At 44.1% G+C, this 22,725-nt stretch overlaps 1 protein-coding gene across 1 annotated transcript in view; it reads left to right on the forward strand.

Moving 5' to 3' along the window:
* Positions 1–22,725, forward strand: part of LOC108546051 (uncharacterized) — a 536,976-nt gene that overhangs the window by 336,935 nt on the left and 177,316 nt on the right. The window contains exon 7 of the mRNA XM_017897970.1: positions 11,061–11,178. Within this exon, the coding sequence (XP_017753459.1) occupies positions 11,061–11,178 (118 nt within the window). The remainder of the gene's footprint in view (positions 1–11,060; positions 11,179–22,725) is intronic.

Here is a 22,725-nt window from a genome sequence, read left to right on the forward strand (position 1 = left end):
ACATTGTTGGCGTGCTGAGCCTCCCGTATGGTTTCTCGAAGGCCGTGGGACCTTAACCCTTTCACTGCTAAACTGCGACTATGCGCCGAGCATGTGTGCGCGTGCTAAGAATCGCTTTAGACACTTACCGAAATGTCTCTTTATGGTTATGGTTGCCGAGGTTTGCTTTCTTTTTTCGCGGGCGCTTTGTTCGTGTTAAAAATAGCGGGGTTGGGTGTCTTTTGGTGAAGTATGTTGCGAAGGCGTGGGAATTTTCTTCCTTCCTTTTTTCTTTTCTTTTTTGGTGGGAGATTATTGATATTTTTTTAAAAATGGGACGAATATGTGAGATTTATTGCTTGATAATTTCTTTTCAACGGTTTGTAGAATTTTTGTTTCCTTCCTATGGGAATATCCCGGATTTCCCACGTACCTGCATACTAATTTATCCGTATAATATCTTCAGCCTGGAAATTTTATTTTATTCATAGATAATGTTATGAACGTTGAAAGAATGATCAAAATATTTGGAATTTATTGCTCGATAGTTGGTAGAATTTATTTTCCTTATCGCAAGGCACACTGTTATTAAAAATGATAAATCATTTCGTACTTACGAGTGCCAAACTTTTTCCACGGGGACAGCTTGCAGAACCTGTTTCCTTCGCTTAATAGTATCTCTGTATTAACAACAGGATTAAAAATAAAATGAAACTCGATTACTATCCATCATGCACTCTCTGTCTCGTAATTCCTCATACAGGTAGCTAACAAACACTTCTATCGAGAAACCTTGCAACAAACTATATTCTAAATTAATCCGACACCTGTATTAAAAATCCTGAAGCAAATAATATTCAACAGACAGATACCACTTCATCAAACACCATTAAGTCATAGCAATTCGATCAAGGATCTGCTAATATTTTAAATTAATCCATATCCTTCGACCTGAAACACCAATATCAAAATTTCTGAAGGAAATTATCCTCAACAGACATATACTACTCCGTCAAACATCATCAAACCATAGCAATTCGATCAAGGATCTGCTAGTATTTTAAATTAATCCATATCCTTCGACCAGAAACACCAATATCAAAATTTCTGAAGGAAATTATCCTCAACAGACATATACTACTTCGTCAAACACCACCAAACCATATCAAATCGTAATATTCTAAATTAATTTATATCCCTCGTCCAGAAAAACACCCTTATTACTAAACACCAATATTAAAAATCCCCAAATAAATAATCCTCAACAAACAGATAACACTTCATCAAACACCATCAAACCATATCAAATTGATTAAAGATCTCGCACTATTCTAAATTAATTTATATTCTTCGTCCAGAAAACCCCCTTATTACCAAACACCAATACTAAAAATCTCAAAGCAAATAATCCTCAACAGACATATACTACTTCGTCAAATATCATCAAACCATATCAAATCGATCGAGGATCTCGTAATATTCGAAATTAATTTATACTCTTCGATCAGGAAGACTGGAATATTAAAAATAAAAAATAAAAAAATCCTCAGCAGACGGATACAACTTCATCAAACACCACCAAACCATATCAAATTGTTCCAGGATCTCGTAATATTCTAAATTAATTTATACCCTTGGTCCAGAAAAACACTCTTATTACTAAACACCAATATTAAAAATCCCAAAGCAAATAATCCTTAACAGACATATACTACTTCGTCAAACATCATCAAACCATATCAAATCGATCGAGGGTCTCGTAATATTCGAAATTAATTTATACTCTTCGATCAGAAAGACTGGAATATTAAAAATAAAAAATAAAAAAATCCTCAGCAGACGGATACAACTTCATCAAACACCACCAAACCATATCAAATTGTTCCAGGATCTCGTAATATTCTAAATTAATTTATACCCTTGGTCCAGAAAAACACTCTTATTACTAAACACCAATATTAGAAATCTCAAAGCAAATAATCCTCAACAGATATATGCACTACTTCGTCAAACATCATCAAACCACATCAAATCGATCGAGGCTCTCCTAATATTCTAAATTAATCCATATCCTTTATCCAGAAAAAGGTACCCTTATTACAAAACATCAATATCAAAACTCCCGAAGCAAATATTTCTCAACAAACAGATACCACTTCATCAAACACGATGCAACTACAGCAAATCGCTCGTAGGCGTCGTAAGAAACCGATCATAACCCCATAGGAAAACCTCGGCAAGCTAATCTCCGACTAATTAGCGAGACTCGCGACGTGTTTCCTCGTGTACGAAATACGCAAAAAGCTGGAAAGGTGTAGAGTCACGAGGCGCCGATCGTGCTTCGCACGTCGCGCATGATCGACGAGCGGTACGCAGAAGTCGATAGTCTGTCGAAAGGTGAAAGATTGAAGGTTAATAGAGGTCGGGGGTATTTTTTCCTCCCGCGCAGCAGCGAACACTCTAGCCTAAGCAGCGAACACGCGTTGGCCTCTCTTTGCCAGGACTTTCCGCGAATGAGATGTTCCACCGGGTATTAATCAACGCTTAATACGCTCGTCTGATCGCGAGATCGGATTCGCGCGGGCAATCTCCGTGAAATCGTTTAAGTATCAGAGAAAAATCGAGGCAACGCGCGAGAGAACGTCGCGGATCGAATCGGGGGACTCGTTTCAGCTGGCAGATCGTCAACACGTGCTCGGATCGGGATTTTTCGTCGACCTGGAAAAGAGAAAATTCGTGCGATTATTTATAAACGCGATGCACACGGTCTATATATAAATCGGTATTAGCGTAATTCGCGTCTGTGGTTTGGCGTGGTGGACTATGTATGCGTGTAATCAAATATTTAGATTACAGACCTAGATTAGATTTCTGAAACGGAGCGGTCCGGGGAGAAATCCTTCGCTCGCCAGGCCACTAATCTGTGATTAGACTTCTTCTGATTCTAACGTCCAAATAGCTGACGCCTAAAGCTCCAGGCGATCGCGTGAAAGTGGCTGTTACTTCCGAAAACCATAAGAACAGAAGAAATCAATCATACGAGAACAGGCCTAAAAAGTGAAATCCTTTATTTGCCTTACGGTTATCCTAGAATCAAGCCGGTCGAACTACACGTGCACGTGTAGACAGCTTGCTGGTCTGATCCTAATTTTGCGCAACGTGGACTTGTAGATAGATCTTGAATCAATAGTCAACAGGCGAAGGAACGGTGGAGATCGATGAGAGTAGTAGCGATAGAGCGAGAATTCTCATTTCGTTGAATATCCACTGTCAAAACCCGGGGTCACGTGGTAATGTTAGACCAGGTGACCAATTGAGAGATCGACGAAAGTTGGAGACCAGTGAAACTGTTTTTGGTGCAAGAAATTGAATGCGAAATGTGAATTTCATGGTAGAAGTGTCTGTTCTCAGTTTAGCAGTCTTCAGAGTCCAAAGACTTATATGATCTCTGAGCTGAGGACTAATTAAATGACCAGCAAAGGGTGAAAATCATTAGGAGGACTACTTTAGGGAGTGTAGGGAGGTGTAAAATATCCTTCATCGAGAAAGTGTCAATTCTTAGACTCTGCTGATCTTCACAATCCAGAAACTCATTCGATCTTAAATCAGGAGACCAATTAAATCTTAAGAGTCATTTGATCTTAGACCAGGAGACTAACTAATCCAAGGACTCATTAGATCCTAAACCAGTAGACCAACTAAATCTGAAGAATTATTTCATCCTAGGCCAAGAGACTAATTAATTCATGGACTTATTCGATCTTAAGCCATGAGATGAATTAAATCTTAGGAGTCATTTGATCTTAGACCAGGAGACTAACTAATCCAAGGACTCATTTGATCCTAAACCAGCAGAATTATTTGATCCTAGGCCAAGAGACTAATGAATTCCTGGACTCATTTGATCCTAAACCAGTGGACCAACTAAATCTGAAGAATTATTTGATCCTAGCCCAGGAGACTAATTAATTCGAGGAATCGTTTGATCTGAGACCAGGAGACCAGTTAATGGACCAACAAGATTGTTTTAGATGTGATCAGAAGGATGAGGAACATTCTTCATCGTAGACATGTCAGTTCTCACACTGCTAATCTTCAAAGTCCAAAGACTAATTCGATGTTAGACCAATAGACAAATCAAATCTAAGGTCTCGTTTGATCCCAGTCCAGGGAATCGACCATAAGATGAAAGAGTCTATTCTAACAGAAGATAAAAGAGTACAGATATCGTCTATCATGGAAGTGTCAGTTCCCAAACTACCAATTTCCAAAGTCCAGGACCCACTGACCAGAACGCTCTGCCCTCGACAGACAAACGGGAACTCGGTCCTCCGGAGCTACCTGTCCAGCGCGGCGCGATTATAATTGCAGATCTCGCTGCTGGGATCGGCATTTAGCGCGGTGAAACCTTCGTCGCGATTCGCCATGAGAAACGTAGAGGAGAATCGATTATTCCGAGAGAGGAGCGTGTTGGTGCCGCTCAGCGACTAATTAAGCGATTATAGCGACTCTCGAGCGAGCTAACGAGTGTTAATCCGGAGCCAAGTCGTGGCCGATAGAGCTGCCCAGGGTCAACCTGCCGCACGTTCGCCCGGCCACCGCGATAATTTTACTTATCAGCGTGTTTAGACCAAGTCCTGCGGGCTCCTCTTTCTAATGGAAACGATCCGGCTCTCTCCTTCCCGACCGTGCTGCCATCTCTCTCGGCCTGTCTCCAATTAAAATCAATTCCTTCCACGCCGTGAAACGGACCTGGACGTTTGCACTCTGAAGACCTTCCATGTTATGGGGCACAGAACAGCTGGTAAATTGGAAATGGAGGATAGTGGTGACTCTGATCCTAGGGAAATATGGAGAGACAACTTTCGAATTTGACAACTCCAATTTCATTCCGTCTGATTTTATTTTCCCATTGGACAACAGCATGTCTTCTATGAGTTTGGAGTATAAACTGTCCTAACAGTTTACGCCAATGCATTCGAATCGTCACTCCTTATTTTACATTGCATCCTAATTCATTTTGTACTTTTCTTCAGACTGTTGACATAAATGTAGGTATTATCGTGTAAGTAAAAGTATATAAACCGTATTATTTATGTTAGTAGTACATAAACGAGGTTTACTATATCTTCTACAACCAAGTACCCTCAGAATGTACGAAATTTTATAAAAGAAAAGGAGATATGTGACATAATTTTAAGTTTGGAAGTGTAGCCATCTTCTTCTACGTCAGCCATTTTGATTTGGCCAAGTGGCCAGGCTCAGTGGCGTCGCATGGCACGTCGAATTTCTTTATTTACCTATGCATTGCACACTGTCCACCGATATCGCCGCACCGTTACTTAACCCACACGCACGTACACTCGCAGCGTATCTGAAAAAAAGGAGAAGAGCCAGGCAAAGAAAGCAACTTATTAAACCTCTCTCGCGCATTCTAGCCGCCAGATCCCATGCATTTTTCCCGACGAAAGCACATCGATTTCCCGGCTCGGGTTATTCAAATTACCGTTAAACCGAGAGGCAATCTCGAGGAATCCGTGGTAGCCTGGCGGATCGGGCAATGGACGATGGAGACTCGCGCGAGCTCGCGACTGGATCCTCGCGTCCGCGGCGAACGGCCAGGCGCGACTAATTAAGCGATTAGCGGCTCGCTAGCGCGGCGAGGCATTAATCCGAAGCGTGGTCGCGCTGGAGACGACGGGACACATTTTCCCTCTACCTAGATCCCTGCGACTTGGTCAGCGATCAGCCGTGCATCTGACTCGATCGACGCCAATAATTCAGTCGGGTGTCGGTGAATTACACGTTCCGCTAACGCCCTGCAGCCCCTTTTCACGGCGCGTCTCTCGACGTTTTCATTTTAATAGAAACCGACGGAGCGCCGCGGCGTGGCGCGGCAGTCGCCGCGCTGGCGCGCCTGCGCAGTAGCGATGGGAACGCGCCTGCGCGGTGAAAGAAGCCAACGGACCCAGCCGCGCGACGCTGAGGGGTGGGGATGGGATCGCGAGCGTGCAATTAGAAATCGGGGATCGAACGGGGCGGCAATAAATCCAAAAAGCAACGCGGCTAATGGCGCACGCGTATTGACGTATCCATCCGACTATCGTTCATCTTTCTCACGAGTCGCGGCGGCACGCAGCGCCCGCCTCGCGGCTACTCGCGAGCCCCCCTGCCACCCGTGCCACCCCCTTTTTGCACCGCCATCTTCTTACGCTTCTTCTTCTTCCTTTTCTCCTTCTTCTTCTTCCTCTTTTGGTTCGCTCGAGTCTTCTTCTTGTTGGTAGTTCTTTGTCCTGTTCTCGCGCGGGAAGGATAGCAGGATGAAGAGGATTGCCGCGCGGCGGCGGTGGACGCGCGTCGTGAGCGTAAGTACGCTTGATTTACGCTAAAAGCCGAGCGCTCGGACCCGGTTCGTTCAATCTTTATCGAGGGGGTAATGCGATGATGATGGACGAGCGACGATTTGTAGAGGCGGAATGCGCGCTCAGGATATATGCGCCTCCGCCGTGGAACGGTTATTATTGTAACTCGAGCCACGGGACGCGGCGTCGGGGGCCAGGTAGAAAGCGCTGGAATTTCGTTAGGCCTGGGGAAGCGGCGGGGAAACTCTGCTCCGTTGACCGATTGTTTTGGGAGGGGCGGAACGGGATTTTATCGCGTTTCGTGGGAATCGAAAGCGGCCGATGAAGTCATTTCGCGGGGGTACCTGGGTACCTGGCAGTCGAGAGACCGAGGGTTCGTGGGCTTTGGAAAGGACTTCCTTTTTTTTTCTTGGATTCGAATTTGGTTCCATTTGCCGTTGAGGTATCGTATGGGAGAGTGTGCATTGTGCTATATATTTTTGGTTTGATAGGAACAAAGAATTCCGAGTTGAGATGTTCATTTAGGGGGAAACGACGAATCTTTATTTTTCGATATTTCATCATTTGTTCATAATATTAGTTAGCAGTGAAGAACGTAATATTTATTGTTTTATTTTAATGAATTTACCAGTTTTTCGGAATTTGACAGTTCATGTTGCACTGCAGAATTTTATTCACTTATTTGAATCTTCGAAATTGGTTCATGACGGTGTATAATATCTAGCACTATTTGGATTATGGGTAAAAGAAGTGACTATCTGTATTTTGTAATTATCTTCATTCTATCCTAAGGAAGATATATCTTAAGTACTCTAACTGTTCGTGTAGAGAGTCAAAACTAGAGTGAAGAAAAGGGTATGCGATTGCAGCTAAATCTTATCTAACACTTTATGCATTCCAGGAACCTCTTGGGCACATAGTTTGAAAATATATTTATTTCTCTTGAGAGATTAATTTTTGTATATACATTAAGGTATATCTTATTTTCAACAAACACCAATCCTCACAATTAGTCACCTCCCAAATACGTTCAAAAACTACTCGTTCACCATTCTCCTGGTACCAATAACGTCATAAAAATTCGTCCCCGTCGTTAGTTGGATTCCCTGGATCCCAGAAGGCACCCCTTCGATAACTTTCTCCGAACAAAATCCCCCCGATCGTTTGACCATTCGTAACGCTCGCACGTTTCCACGGAAACACGTGAACAGTCGCCGAAGGCTGCATAGAAAATCGGGAAGCGACCGGGGTAGAGAACGGGCACGGCTAATCGTGTCGTAAACATCGAGAACGCTGCTCCGACCAGCGTGATTTCTCGAAGCAAGGAAATGCAGGATCACGCTGCTCGCCGCGACCTTTTTTTAACGATCCAGCCGCTCGGATTACCATAACCGATCGATTACCTTCTACGAGCGGTTTCACCGCGAGATGAAGACGTTAAGGCGGCCGCTAGAGGGACCCTGCGTCCTCGCTGTCACGAGTAACGCCTGGACTCTCGCGCAGGCCGCCAGAGGCGCGCGCGACTTCCGGTGAAATGGCCGGAAGAACGTGAGCGTCCGCAGAAGCAGAAGCCGGTACTTAGTCGGTCGTTTCGCGCGGACAAACGCGGCGTTCTTGGAAATTCGTTTCGTGATCTTGGGCAATAAGGAAGATTCGGCGACACGGGTGTCATGGGTGACGCCGGGGCTCCGAGAATTATGGCAATTCCGAAGGTGAACGTGTGTGTCGGTGGATGTGAACAGTTGCTGCGTGCTCGTACACTTGGGACGCCTTTCACGCGGGACTTATTTGTGTGCAATCACTAGTGGTATACAAGTTTTGAAGCAGGATTTAAATATTAGTTTGGCAATTAAATGATTACGGATTTTAAATGAGAAGGAAAATACAAAATTTCTTAGCGAATCTCAGATTTTGGTGTCGTCTGGGCTGGTTCTTCTTGCATCACCTACGATCTTTTCCGATTAACGTTGTTATAGAGTATCCACTTTTCGTCGTCAGTTATCAGTCGTTTCAGAAATTTCGTTGCGTTTCAGAAGCGAATCGCAGATGCTAATGCGTTACGTCAAATGAATTTCCTTAAACTGATCGAGTTTCTTGACATAGCCAAGCCGTTTTCAGTTTTTTTTAATGCATGTATGCGATACATTGAGCTTCTCTGCAATCTCACCTTCATCTTCATCAACTTCAACTGGGCGGCCAGAGTGTTGCGCATTTTTCAGTGAAAAATCACCAGAAGGAAATTTAGCAAACCAATTTTGACACTGTCTTTCTTTCAAGGCTTCATTCCTATTTACTGCACGTAACTTCTTGTGTGCTTGCGATGCATTCTTGCCTTTTCGGAAATAAAATAGTAAAATATGTCCGAAATGCGCGTCTTGTTCTTCCATTTTTAAATTCGGATAAAAACGAAACTAAATAACTAATAGATACAATTTTTCAACTAAATTAAAGACGGAAGTCCAAGCAACAAGAAAACGATATAAATTAGGTGCCTTGAACACGTTGACAAAACAAAAAAACGTGCAAAAGCCATCTATTGACAAAATCCGCAATCACTTAGTTGCCAACCCAATATTTCTAGGGGGTAATTAGTACATTGATTCCACCATTTCTTGTTCTTGCTATATTATTTAGTAATTCATCATTTTGTCGTAAGTATAATAGAAATGTTATCGTGGTCTCCTGAGCGTGTCATATAAAATGTGCATGGCAGTCAAAGTGTTGATATTCTCGTGAATTTTCATTTTACGTGGTATACTTTCAAGATGTGAGGAGTGGTCCCAGGTGTGTATACATTAAGGGTCATTTTGTGGGGTTAAGAAAACTATTATTCGAACGTCACACGGTAGCAAATAGTGTTAAGTGTCGAGAATTCGCACTGACCTTGGCTATTATCATCGCGTGGCCACGTAATCGCCTGTATAACTTACGTCACTATGAATTATCATTAACGCCCTGAGCGATCGCCTTAGGCCAGATTTCAAGCTGTTGCGCTTACGTTCATTGCCTCGCAACGGCACGTGTCGGAAGCACGTGATTGCGCATGTCAGTCAGGCCTCCAGACCTCGAAACCGGAAGTGCGAAGATCCTCCAGTAGAATTTTTCACGATACGAATTTGACCCCCCAGAAATTTATCAATAATTTATCGTCGATCTGTAAGTGAGACCATTGAAATTGATAAAACACGTATATTTGAAAATTTATGAGTAATAGTTAGCCAGTGGTCATCTTTAAGGTAGGACTCAATTCTCCTTCGCGAAACTTTATCACGAAAAAATAATCAAATTCTTATCAAACATAATTTCCAAAACATAACTTGAAGAATAAGCCATGCACGAGTCCCGTGCATATATATCCTCCGAAATATTGACATTCATTTCCAAAACTCTCCTCATATATGCGAACACCCGAATATCAGAACTGTAATCCTTCCCAAGACACGAATATATTCCAAAATGACCTAACCTGCACGTATTAAATTCACATCTATTTCCTAAGCACCCTCCATTTACGTTAACACCCTAACCTAACCCCAATTCTTTTCAAGCCTCACAAATATACTCAAAAATGAGCTAACCTGTCACCCCGACATTAAAACGCCTCTACAGATTGCTCCACCCCCATGCCCAATTCTCAACCATCTTTAACCACTCGCGGTGCAAAGAAATTCACGATTGCGCGTGCCAGAACAGTCGAGTGCAAATCACTTCGGGTCGCAAATAATATCACTGACTTCACTATCACTTTCCATTTTACAGTCTAGGGTCAATACTGATAACTTCACACGATGAAATGCAAGCAAAAGCTGTGCCTCGGTAAAGAATTTCATTAACAGTTGACGTGCGATGCACGTCATTTTTCTTTCTGCAACAATCGCTTGACGACGTGTGTAACACGTTGCTGATGTTCCGGTAACAGAAGCATCTCGACGTGCGTGACACGTCTTTTTACCGCAGGTGGTTAAGTTAACGAAAGTCAAAGCGAACTGCGATAAATCCGGGTATATCCAGCAGTATGAGGAGATCGTATCGGTCGTATATCGTCTAATCGATGAACAACGACAAGATCGCGGGCCAACATCGGTCGTGCGTCAATCGAACGAGCCGATGCTGCGCGATAGCGCGGCGGCATCGACATCCGATTGCTGCGTCGCGGGTCACGATTAAGACAATAAGATTTTACGATGTCCCCTATTTCAGCTGACGCCGGTTATCCCCGCGGTGGATCTACGTGGCCGTGTTTGGTTATTACATTTTCATCGGGCACACACGGCGCGCCGATCGGCCGGGCCGAAGATTTTACCGGAAGATGACCTACTCCGGTGACTGAGCGAGATAGGCACGGCTAAAAGCCGATCATTTAATAACTTATACGCCGGACTAAAGATTACGATCGAGCTCGGTACCAGGCCGAATCGGATCACGCTCTGTAATCAAATGCTGTTACCGACTTTTATTACGCCGTTAATGCGGTATCGATCGGTTCGTGAGTCCCGGCTCGCGGGTCCTGCGTTTCCTCCTGGCTTCGGCTGATGGCCGCGTCGCGGCGCGTCGCTCGGCGCAGCGGAGCCGTGGTGGGGGAATGGGGGCGTTGCCTGTCGATGGACGAAATATATTCGGCCGATCGCTCCAACTACGTCGTCGTGCCCCGCAACGCGTTGCACGGGCCTACGCGAACTATCTCGGGGGTAATTAATTTTTCGAACTTCTGTGTTGCAGGCTGCACGGATGCCCACGGCAGACCCGTTCTCGAGTTCGAGGACGAGCCGTCCAGGAGAGACGCAATCTCTGTCAAAGACCTGTCGTCGTTTCTACTCTACCTCGCTCGTTTGCCCAGGTAATTATACAGATCCCTGCTTCCAGTTTTCTTTTTTCATTTTGGAATATTTCATAATGTTCCTGAGTAACTATTACGCCTTCTTGACACTAGAATTATTGATCTGGTTGAAATTTGTTGTATCATGACTGTCAAAGTATGACTGTCGAAATCCTTTGACCCTGAGCCTATCGAAATAGTCGAAGTAATCTTGCTATTTAATTTTTCAATTTGCAATATGTTTAATATTTCGAAGTAAGAGATACGCGAGTCACGTAATACGACTTAGGCCACTTTCATAATCACCGGTCTACGATCTATTTTCAATACATACTGTACCCCGTATATTCTATGTCTGCTAAATGTACTCGTCAGCAAAGTGTTAATTACTATTATCCCTATATGGTGTATATAGCTACTACAAGTCGGTAATTCTAGTGTTAAGAAGCGTTCTAAGGTTTCACTCGGAATGCCACTCAGGCAAAGATGACCTGACACTCGTTCCTCTAACAGTTACGTATATACCTACCATTTGCTCCCTTTCTTCCCCGAGTTACCTATCTCGGTCGTTATTTATGACTCTACTGACATCACGCGTGACAGGTCTTGAGAGCAGGACTAGGTGTCCTTGAAAGAAAGATTATTCGCCTAGTCGACGCATTTAAGGACACTTCAGAGACATTTTTAAGGACATAAGGACACGTGTATTCGTAACTATCATAATGTTAGCCTGTTTCGACATCTCTTACCTCAACATCGACACAAACCTACCTCCAAACAGGCCGTGTATGACTCTCCACGTAAAAGCAAGTAAAAAATGAAGAATAAAATTTTCTCGTTCGACGTCCCGTTTTCGAGAAAATCGAGTTCGAAATTTCGTGGGTGCGCGGGAAATTTGAATTTACGGATTTCGTTACACGCACAGTATCTGACGCCATTCTATCATGCTACCTATCTTATAGACGCTAGAAATACGTGCAAATATAAATACAGTTAATCTACAGTGAAATCCACATCGTTAAATAAAAATGGACGCAGCCACGAAATTTGAAATTCGAGTTTCTCGAAAATGGAACGTCGGACGAAAAAATGTTGCTCTTCCATTCCTACGTATTTTTACGCGTAGAATCCTATTTCCTAATCACGGTACCGCTTAGTATACGCCTAACAGAACTTTCATAGATCGCGTGCAACGGCTACTCCAATTTTGTGCCTCGACCCATAAACACCGCACCGTCGAAAAAGCGGAATCGTTGCAAAACCACGGTACACTTCTCCCAGGCCGCCATTAACCTTCCTTTCGTACGTTACGCTCGAAAATCGACGATTTATCGCGGTGACCGCTTTTCCCGGCAATCACCGTGGAATAATAACGGCGATTCATTAATCCGCTCGGTCCGCAGAGCTTTCCAGCGTGTATCGCATGTGATCGACGACGGGTTTCCGTAATAATTATAATTTTCCACGGCCGTGACATCGACGACACGCCCACCATAATTTGCGCCACGGTCGGAGGTGCAAAATCGGCTCGTCAGGTTCGCTCGCCTACGAATTTCCCTAGCCGACGACCGGGACCCCCGGTTGGACGAACTCGTGACACTCGGTTATTAATTAAGCCGGGTCGCGACACTGCTTTTTAATTAATCGGCGTCCGGCTGAAAAATCGCCGTCCGAGGTAATTACCGATAATTCAATTACCCTCGTAGTCGACGAATCTTATCGGGAATCTCGACGAGGCCCCGTCATCAGAGACGCCGGAGAAGCCGGTGAAATTCGTCCGATTTTTCGAACCGGCCACGATCGCTCGATCGTTAGAAAGCTCATCGACTTTAACGGCGTCGTTAATATCCCTCGAGATTATCATGCTCGTGTCACCAGTCCTTCGTGTTCATTCTTCAGGGTGAAACCTCGGAGCTTCCCCGAGGTATCACGAATTTCTACGCGTCTTCTGATCGAGAAACTTCCTCACAGTATATAACCCGTCATGAGAAGATATTAATCTTGAAAACATTTTAAGTTCATCGTGTGCATTAATCGAAGCTTATTTATCTGGGAAAAATAAGATTGGGAACTGAAGCAGCTCATGAAAACGAGATTAAGCCTTTCATGATGCCTGCTAAAATATTTGAGCCAACAATGTTGTGTAAATGATGTGGCATGTGCAGTAAGCACCTTGTCGTAGATACGGGCCGTGGTGGCGCTAGTGAGTTAAGTGGAGAGTCGCACTACGGCTGCCCAAACGCTTATTCGTGGGCGCTAAAGGTGCAGTATAGACGAATGTATATTGGAATAACTGGTGCATCTGAAGTTGTCAAATATGGATCGCATAATTAAACAGGAGTACACTCCCAGACAAAAGGATAGCATACATGTGTCATATTTAATTTTGAAATAACCTATACAGTTAATCTATTTATCACATCTGCTGCTTATATCTTTGTATCTCGAAAACAAAAAATCGTACGATGACGAACCAAATTTGGTTTTGCAGATGAAGAATGGAGCTATGTGACACGATAAAGAAAGATACTGTGTAAAATTATGTACAGGTTGTGTCGAAATTAAAAATATCTCCTTCTCCAAACTTGCAATTGTCACAAAAATTTTGGAAAACGCGTTAAAATGGTACCTTTTGCTGATTAGTCAATTATCTCGCGATTTCTCGACGGGTGTAACCGGCTAATCGCAAGCGATTATGTTGACGAACGGGCGCGTAGGTTGTCCCCGCGTGGCGATGAATAACGGCGAGCGGAAAACAGGTGTCGCCCTTTCTCTCGCGGCGAATTCTCGCTCGAATTTTCGATCGTATCGAAGTCGGCATTAAAACGGTGTTCACGCAGTGTTGCGAGTAGGTGAATAAAGGCCGGCGGGACGGGAAAGGCGGTAAATCATGCGCCACTTAACGCGTCGGGGAATAGAATTTTGAATAACGATCGTCCATTATCGCGGCGTATCGAGGAAAGCGTGCAACACGAGGAAACTGAATATATTTCGCATTACATAATATGTCTATTGTTCGGAGAAAGTGCATATTTCATTGATAAGAATCGGGCATAAAGCCAATTTATTTTATTGCTATCCTTGCCGAGCCGCCACCGCCGCCCCTGAGCCTCGGCCATCGATCGAGACCGCTGGATCTCTGCCAATTCTGCCTGCTGTTCCAGCGCCTCCAATAGCCTGCCTTGCAATTTCCTGATCGAGAATCGACTTATGCTAGCTATCTATCGGTATTCCCTGTAGCCGATCACAGTTTTTCCTTTGACTATACGGTTCTTTAATGGCCCATTTCGAGATCCTCGTTGCACTGGTCTTCGATTTTGGATCATCTTCCTGTAAGAGGTATATTTAGAACTTAGAGGCGATTAGATAGGACGTAAATTGGGAAATTGTCAGGTTATAGTTTTCTATAACACTGCCTCGTCGCCTACTGGCGTCCTCGAGGAATCGCAGAAACGCGACGGGATGCGTCCAAGCGCAGAAAACAGCCCCACCCCGCTCTTGGCTGACCAAAAGCAGCGGCAGGCCGATGAATTATTTAGTACCAGGCCAGCAAACGAGCACGATCCCCCGGCAGCGAGCCGTGGCACGACCGTAAACGCCCGGACGCGTGTTTTTTCGTGCCGGTCGATCGCGATTAAGAACCGTTTCGATCGGGACGACGGGCCCTCTCTAGCCTGCCGTCCGATTGTCAGCGGGCCGGAGGAGTCGAAAGGCGGTCGTAAAGGATGCTGCGGCCCCCGGTGCCAGGACTCGCGGAGCAGAGGAGTCCTCTCGGGCTGGCTCGTTTAGCCGCGCTCGTATGCTGGCCGGCTCGTAAAACATATCACGTACGATAGCCACGGCAGCCTATTGCGGTATCGTTGATCGTCCGGCTTTATGGTGCCCCGTGCAGCCGTGGGGAGAGGAGCTGCTCTCGACCGTGCTCCTCCGGGCTTCGAGATACCTCCTGCCATCTCCACGGTATCCGACCGCAGGCTCCGTCAGAGAAAATGAGAAATTCGAAGGGATTGCGATGGTGTGCGAGATGTTGGGTAGGGTGTTAAACTAGGGATGACCATGTCGAGGTTTTCATTGTGGCTGGGGTTCTTTTCGATGAGGAATTTTCTTTTAGTCGTAGTCTTAAGACAATTTTGCAGCTAACTCACTAGCGCCACCACGGTCCATATCTTCACTGTATACGTTCTTAAGCTATTATGTTTTGTAATTTTACTGATGTGATCTAGCAATCTTCTTCTTACTATGAATTTTGTATTGTTTGCATCAATTTTTCAGCCTTTTATTCGTTTATGAGTGAGCGTTTCGGTAGTCTTAATACGATTTTATAGTTAACTCACTAGCGCCACCGTTGTCCATATCTTCACAGTATTTGTGATTAAACTATTGTTTCTTAATTTTACTGATCTGATCTAGCAATCTTCTTCTTACTACGAGTCTCGTATTGTTTGCATTAATTTTTCAATCTTTTATTCGTTTATTAATGAGCGTTTCGGAAGTCTTACGATGATTTTGCAATTAACTCACTAGCGCCACCACGGTCCATATCTTCACTGTACATGTTCCTAAACTATTATGTTTTGTAACTTTACTGATGTGATCTAGCAATCTTCTTCTTACTATGAATTTTGTATTGTTTGCATCAATTTTTCAGCCTTTTATTCGTTTATGAGTGAGCGTTTCGGTAGTCTTAATACGATTTTATAGTTAACTCACTAGCGCCACCGTTGTCCATATCTTCACAGTATTTGTGATTAAACTATTGTTTCTTAATTTTACTGATCTGATCTAGCAATCTTCTTCTTACTACGAGTCTCGTATTGTTTGCATTAATTTTTCAATCTTTTATTCGTTTATTAATGAGCGTTTCGGAAGTCTTACGATGATTTTGCAATTAACTCATGTTCCTAAACACACATGTTCCTAAACTATTATGTTTTGTAACTTTACTGATGTGATCTAGCAATCTTCTTCTTACTACGAGTCTTGTATTGTTACCATCAATTTTTCAGCCTTTTATTTGTTTTTGAGTGAGTGTTTCGGCAGGCTAAATATGATTTTGCAGTTAACTCACTAGCGCCACCGCTGCCCATATCTCCACTATACTTATATATTCATGAATTATTTTTTAATTTAATTGCTGCTTCTAATTCTGCTCCTCGTGAAAGGGTTGATTCGAAGGGGTAAAAAGTGGAGAAATTGAAATCCCTGGGGCTAATTATGTGAATAAATTCTCCAATTTTTGTATAAGAAATGCGAGATAAATACGACGGTAGTTTTAATAGAGATCTCGTGGAGAGGCACGATGCAGCTGGAAAAGTGGATTTCTCGCACAGCCTCTGGCGAAATTCTCCTGCTCAAAGCCTATTCCATGCGCGGTCGGAATTGCGCGGGAAACTCGGGACAATCATCCAGAGGGAATTCTAAACGCCGAAGTTCCAGTGCGGCTAGACATAATAAACGTTTAATTACGATCGTCGTAAACGTAAAGCGCGCGTAATTAATGCCTCGCTTTAGCGGTTTCTCATGGCGAACGTGGAAGATCCCCCGCGAAATTTCAAATATCAGGGCTGCGTAACATGCCGCGTATGTTCATAAATAACCATCGAGCAGCTGGTTTCCCATGAACTTTTAAGGATTCTTCGAGAGAGAGCAAAGTTCCATCGAGATTCCTCGCGATGGAGATCGCACCACTCTATCACGTGCACGAGAATATCGATAATTTGCCTCGTGCAAGGACATCTTGATGATCCAAAGGTCACTGATCATCATCCAAGACTAGAATTCGAATTATCGTCAGTCATTCATAGACACCGTTGATTGACAGTCATTCACAGGCACAAGGTTGACAGTCATTCACAGACACAAGGTTGACGGTTATTCACAGACCCAAGATTGACAGTCATTCACGGACCCAAGATTGACAGTCATTCACGGACACAAGGTTGACAGTCATTCACGGACCCAAGGTTGACAGTCATTCACGGACCCAAGGTTGACAGTCATTCACAGACCCAAGATTGACAGTCATTCACAGACCCAAGATTGACAGTCATTCACGGACACAAGGTTGACAGTCATTCACGGACCCAAGGTTGACAGTCATTCACGGACACAAGGTTGACAGTCATTCACGGACACAAGGTTGACAGTCATTCACGGACCCAAGGTTGACAGTCATTCACGGACACAAGGTTGACAGTCATTCACAGACCCAAGGTTGACAGTCATTCACGGACCCAAGGTTGACAGTCATTCACAGACACATGGTTGACAGTCATTCACAGACCCTATGTTGACAGTTATTCACAGACACCGTTGACTGACAGTTATTCACAGACACCGTTGACTGACAGTTATTCACAGACACCGTTGACTGACAGTCGTTCACAAACACCGTTGACTGACAGTCATTCACAGACACCGTTGACTGACAGTCATTCACAGACAAAGGTTGGCAGTCATTCACAGACAATGGTTGACAGTCATTCACAGACAAAAGTTGACAGTCATTCACAGACAAAAGTTGACAGTCATTCTCAGACAAAGGTTGGCAGTCATTCACAGACAAAGGTTGACAGTCATTCACAGACACAAGGTTGACAGTAAATTGGAGACACGTGGACAGGTCCGTATACGTTCGATTCGGTGCCACGTGCACGGTGCATAGCGGCGAAAAAATGATACTGGGAAGCGAGGAGTGCAGCCTCCTTGTGGAAGGTTTCCCACGATTAGGCGAGACAATCGAGCGCCACGGAGCGTTTTCACCTGGCGCATCCCCCAAACGGGCACGCGGAAGGTCGCCGGGGTTGAGAAAGTTTGCGGTCGTTACGCGTGTCCATTATTGCCGCGCGTCGATAGGTTGCAGTAGCGCGGAGGAAAGCGGCGAGTGCCAGGCGCCGCTGGAATCCGCCGACGAAAGCCAACAGTGTCATAATGATCCCCTGAGCGGAACACGATCGCCATAAATCAGCGTACCGGTTACGCGGCATTCATTAGCGTTTTTCCTCGTTTGTCACCCTTTTTTCTCTCTCTACCTGCCGGCGCTCGCTCAGTGGGAAAGCGCAAAACCGACGTTGACATAGCGGTAGGCAGAGGCCTGTCCGTGGCCGGGGATTACCCGCGGATACAGGCTGCGCGTTATTTATCGATCGCGCGACGACAAAACGATGCGGACCCTGCGTGAAGCTCGTCTATGAATTTTCACACGCCTTTCTCGCCGACGTTTCTTTTCTCTCTTTTTCCCTCCGTTTTCTTCCTTTTTCCTCCGTTTTTACGAGCTTGGAATTAGATCCTGTTTGGTTGGTTGTTTAGTTGACTGAGAGGTGCGGGCTTTGGCTGTGTAGGTAATCGCTGTCCGTTTGAAAGCGTTTCTTTGTCCTTTTCTTTCTTATATCTTATTTTCTCTTGCTTTTCTTTCGCTGAGAATTACATCTTTGTTTCCTCGGTTGTCTAGGAAGAGCGAGTTTTATGTATATACATAATCGATGTATGTTTGAAACGGTTTGTCTCTTCTTCCTTCTCTTGCTTGGCTTTTCTTTCATTTTTCTTTTTATTTTTCTGTCTAGGGGGAGTGGATTTTGAATACGAATATGCAGTTGGTGTCTGTTTGAAATTGTTTGCGTGTCCTCTTTTTCCTTAGCTTTTTGTTCATTTTAAATTAGATTCTGTTTGATTAGTTAATTAGTTAGTAAGAAGAGTGAGTTTTGAATACGGATGCAGTTGGTATCTGTTTGAAGGTGTTTGTTTGTCTTCTTTTTCTTTGGATTTTCTTTTCCTTGGAATTAAATTCTATTTATTTGGTTGTCTAATAAGAGTGAGTTTTGATTATGTTTATAGTTGGTGTCTGTTTGAAGGTGTTTGTTTGTCTTCTTTTTCTTTGGATTTTCTTTTCCTTGGAATTAGATTCTGTTTGTTTAATTGTGTAATAAGAGTGAGATTTGGTTATGGTTATCGTTGGTGTCTGTTTGAAGGTGTTTGTTTGTCTTCTTTTTCTTTGGATTTTCTTTTCCTTGGAATTAGATTGTATTTATTTGGTGGTCTAATAAGAGTGAGTTTTGATTATGTATATAGTTGGTGTCTGTTTGAATATGTATGTTTGTCTTCTTTTTCTTTGGATTTCCTTTTCCTTGAAATTAGATTCTGTTTGTTTGGTTGTGTAATAAGAGTGAGATTTGATTATGTTTATAGTTGGTGTCTGTTTGAAAGTGTTTGTTTGCCTTCTTTTTCTTTGGATTTCCTTTTCCTTGGAATTAGATTCTGTTTGTTTAATTGTGTAATAAGAGTGAGTTTTGGTTATGTATATAGTTGGTGTCTGTTTGAAAATGTTTGTTTGACCTCTTCACGGTATTTTATTCGTTTGGAATTCGATTTTGTTTGCTTCCTTGGTTCCTATAGAGGTGTGGATTTTTCCATACGCTTTGCATGCGTGTTCCACTAGAAAGGAAACGATTTGCTGTGTGAAATCGACCTTTGAATTTCCCTTTTTCACTCGTCCGAAACATGCGTACCCTGTGTGTACCTCATACGTGCAAGTTATCGCGTGTTTGGAATCGTTGTGTGCATTATGCGATCTCGGAGTCGCGCCCTATGATTGGAAAGGAAATACTTTTCTCATGGAAAGAGCTGCACGCGGTAATTAATATGCTTCCGAGATAATACGTTCGCGTGATTGCGGGTTTCTTCCTCGAATTGACACACTTACCGACTGATTGATGAATTCTGGAAAATTGGAGGAAGGGAGGAGGGCCGCGTTTCTCGTTAACAAAGTTAGTTAAATTCCTTTGATAAACGTGATTGATAAACGGCAGGCGATCAATCATCGGGTGCCGACTCCTCGTTCACGCGTACAAAGTTCGAGCTGTCGAATCCGAGGTATTCATACAGCTGTTTATCGACTGAGATTCTTCGGGATCTCAATACCGGTAGGAGGACGCTTTCAGTGATTAATCAATAACGAGACGAATGGTTGGCGGGAAACCTCGAATTTCTTTAACGTTTGTCGTGCTGCCGGGGAAAAATCTGTCCCACATTTTCCACTAGTTTTCCACTAGTTGAGAAACTCCATTCGCGTAAATGGTGTTCGTGGTAATTTGTTGAAGAATGAAGGCAAGCGTCAAATCGTGTAAGAGTGATGTGAACGTGAAATAATTTCGTTGTTATATTTATTTATTTTTATTACCTTGTTGGTACTTTGTTCACACTTGTCTGTATATGTTTGTCTCCCATGTTACATTCCTGGTCCTTCTATGTACATCCAGATTCATATTAAAAGTGAATAAGATAAATTAATTCGATGAAAATTCACACCACGTGATTTCATAAGAAAAATATTAATTGTTAAACTGAAATTGGCGAATTTATATTAATATCCCCAAAACTGATACATCGGCCATTGATACTTGGCACATTAGGCATCATGCTTGCATTCTAGCAGTAGTGAACAAGATTCAGACCCACGATTCTTGACTTGGAACTAAATTAAACAAAATGGGCCCCGTTTGCACGACATATGCGCCTATGATTATGAAAGTGGTCTAACTTACTTATATTTGCTTCCGAAATATTAAAACCCTCGGTCTTTAAATACATAATAAATTATAAAATTAATTGCGATAAAGCTACAAACTCAATGTATCGATTCGATTCTTCACTGTTTCGTAGAAAATAAATATACGAATGCAACACGAAATGAATAATAAAATCGTTCCTTTTAAGTCCATAACTTAGACCACTTTCATAATTATAAGCATATATGTCCCTTTCACAAAAGGGACCCAAGATTCCTGAATTAGGAGACTATAGTCCGTCGATGCTTAGCCCATCAGACCCCATCGTTGCATTCTAACAGTAGAAACTTCCAGATTCAAACTCCCGCCATCGAGCAACCTAACCTATCCACCCGAAACTCCAATCACCTCGCCCAAGTCGTGCCCCCACCACCGACCCGAAAGCTGGTCGTCTCGAAGCTAACCTCTCATCTGGCAGCTCGTCGCGTATCGCGTATCGCTGCATAGAGAAGCTGAGAGTCACGGCGCGCTGAGATCGCACGAAGATAGGATCGCGGGGGATCTCGGGCCGATCCAGTTGTGCACCTGACCGCATTTCTGCATGAGTTATGGACGTGCATCAATCCTTTTAGCCGGGCCCCTTCCATCGTTCGATCGTCCCTCCCGCGTCTCCCAGCCACCCTCTGGTCCGCTGCTTAACGGGTAACGGGCCCGGCGAAACGTCCCTCGTCGCTATCTCGCTTTTCCCCGCGGGACCAAGATCTGGAACTGCAGTTTGTCGACCCACTTCCGAGATCCTATCTCCTCTCTCGAGACCGCTCTTTTCCTATCGCTTCGCTCCTCTTCCACCAAGGCTAGATCACCTTGCTCCCTTTTGCTCTGGCTGCTTTCATTCCGCTCCTCCGGATTGCTGGGCACCCTCTGTCGTTACCTCGGATTCCGTGATACCGGGGTTCTCCCTGGTTTCTCCGCCCGAGATCTCTGGCAGCCTACCTCTAGGAGGTAGGTGTGTGCATCGGAGGTGTTCGATCGTGTTCGGAATTGTTCGAAGGTGTCCGGGTCTATCGTGGATTAAATGGATCGGTGTCTCGCGAATTATTCCGCAGTTTCTCGGCTTCTTAGAAACGCAGTCGATATCGGGGTTTATGGTCTCTTATGATCCAAAGTACACGTGTTCCTCGCGTGCGCCGAGAGCGTTATTGCTTGTAATGGCGACCGCTTAGAGCCCCGCATCCAGCTATCGAGGTGTCTGCAATTTCAATGCGCAGATTTGTATGCTGATCGATCGCTGCAGGTGTATTAAGAGCTCTTAGTACAACGTTTCGCCTGACAATCGTCGCGTCAATGGGACACGAGTGTGCTCTTATCGGAATTTTAAATGAGTACCAGGCGAACGACAGGTTGCACAAACGGGGCTCCCCTAACCTCGACTATGCACACCGTGCGCGATAGCCGTGGAATATGCAGGAGCTCTATGAGCCGTGAATTTTTTAATCTTTCTCAAACGAATACAACGATGGTGTGTGTAATGGATTATAATTCTTTCATCTTGACGCTCCACTTATGCATCCCGCCATGATTTCGCGTTCTTCGTTTCATTTGCAGATTTACACGTCGACCGACTCGTCGACTGAGTTTCACTTTCACTTCCTATAATTTTCCTCTACGCCTCGCGAGGAAGACAAACAGAAAAATGGGATAGACAAGCGTAGACACGTGCAACATCCGTGCTAGTTATTTTCGCGATAATAACCCCAGGGATATCCAGCGATAAATTCACGGCAATATTTCTCTCCATGCTAATGGACCATTGTCTCGACCCGGTCGTTGGCAAATTTCTCCGCGAGGACGACACCGATTTGCATACGGTCGACGACAGCGTCGTAATTACGAGCTCGATTCTTATCACCGTCGTATTTCACTCGATTCTTTCCTCCGAGCATATTAATCGAAACGTTGGACAGGGGGCTCCAACCGCTAACGACGCTCCTGACGCGACACTGGCGCTCTCTAGCGAGCCGCCGTTCGAACAAATTGACTCAGGACGCCTGACACGAGTCGCAAA

The sequence above is a fragment of the Eufriesea mexicana genome, unplaced genomic scaffold, assembly GCF_001483705.2.
Source record: "Eufriesea mexicana isolate 0111107269 unplaced genomic scaffold, ASM148370v2 scaffold571, whole genome shotgun sequence".
NCBI lineage: Eukaryota > Metazoa > Arthropoda > Insecta > Hymenoptera > Apidae > Eufriesea > Eufriesea mexicana.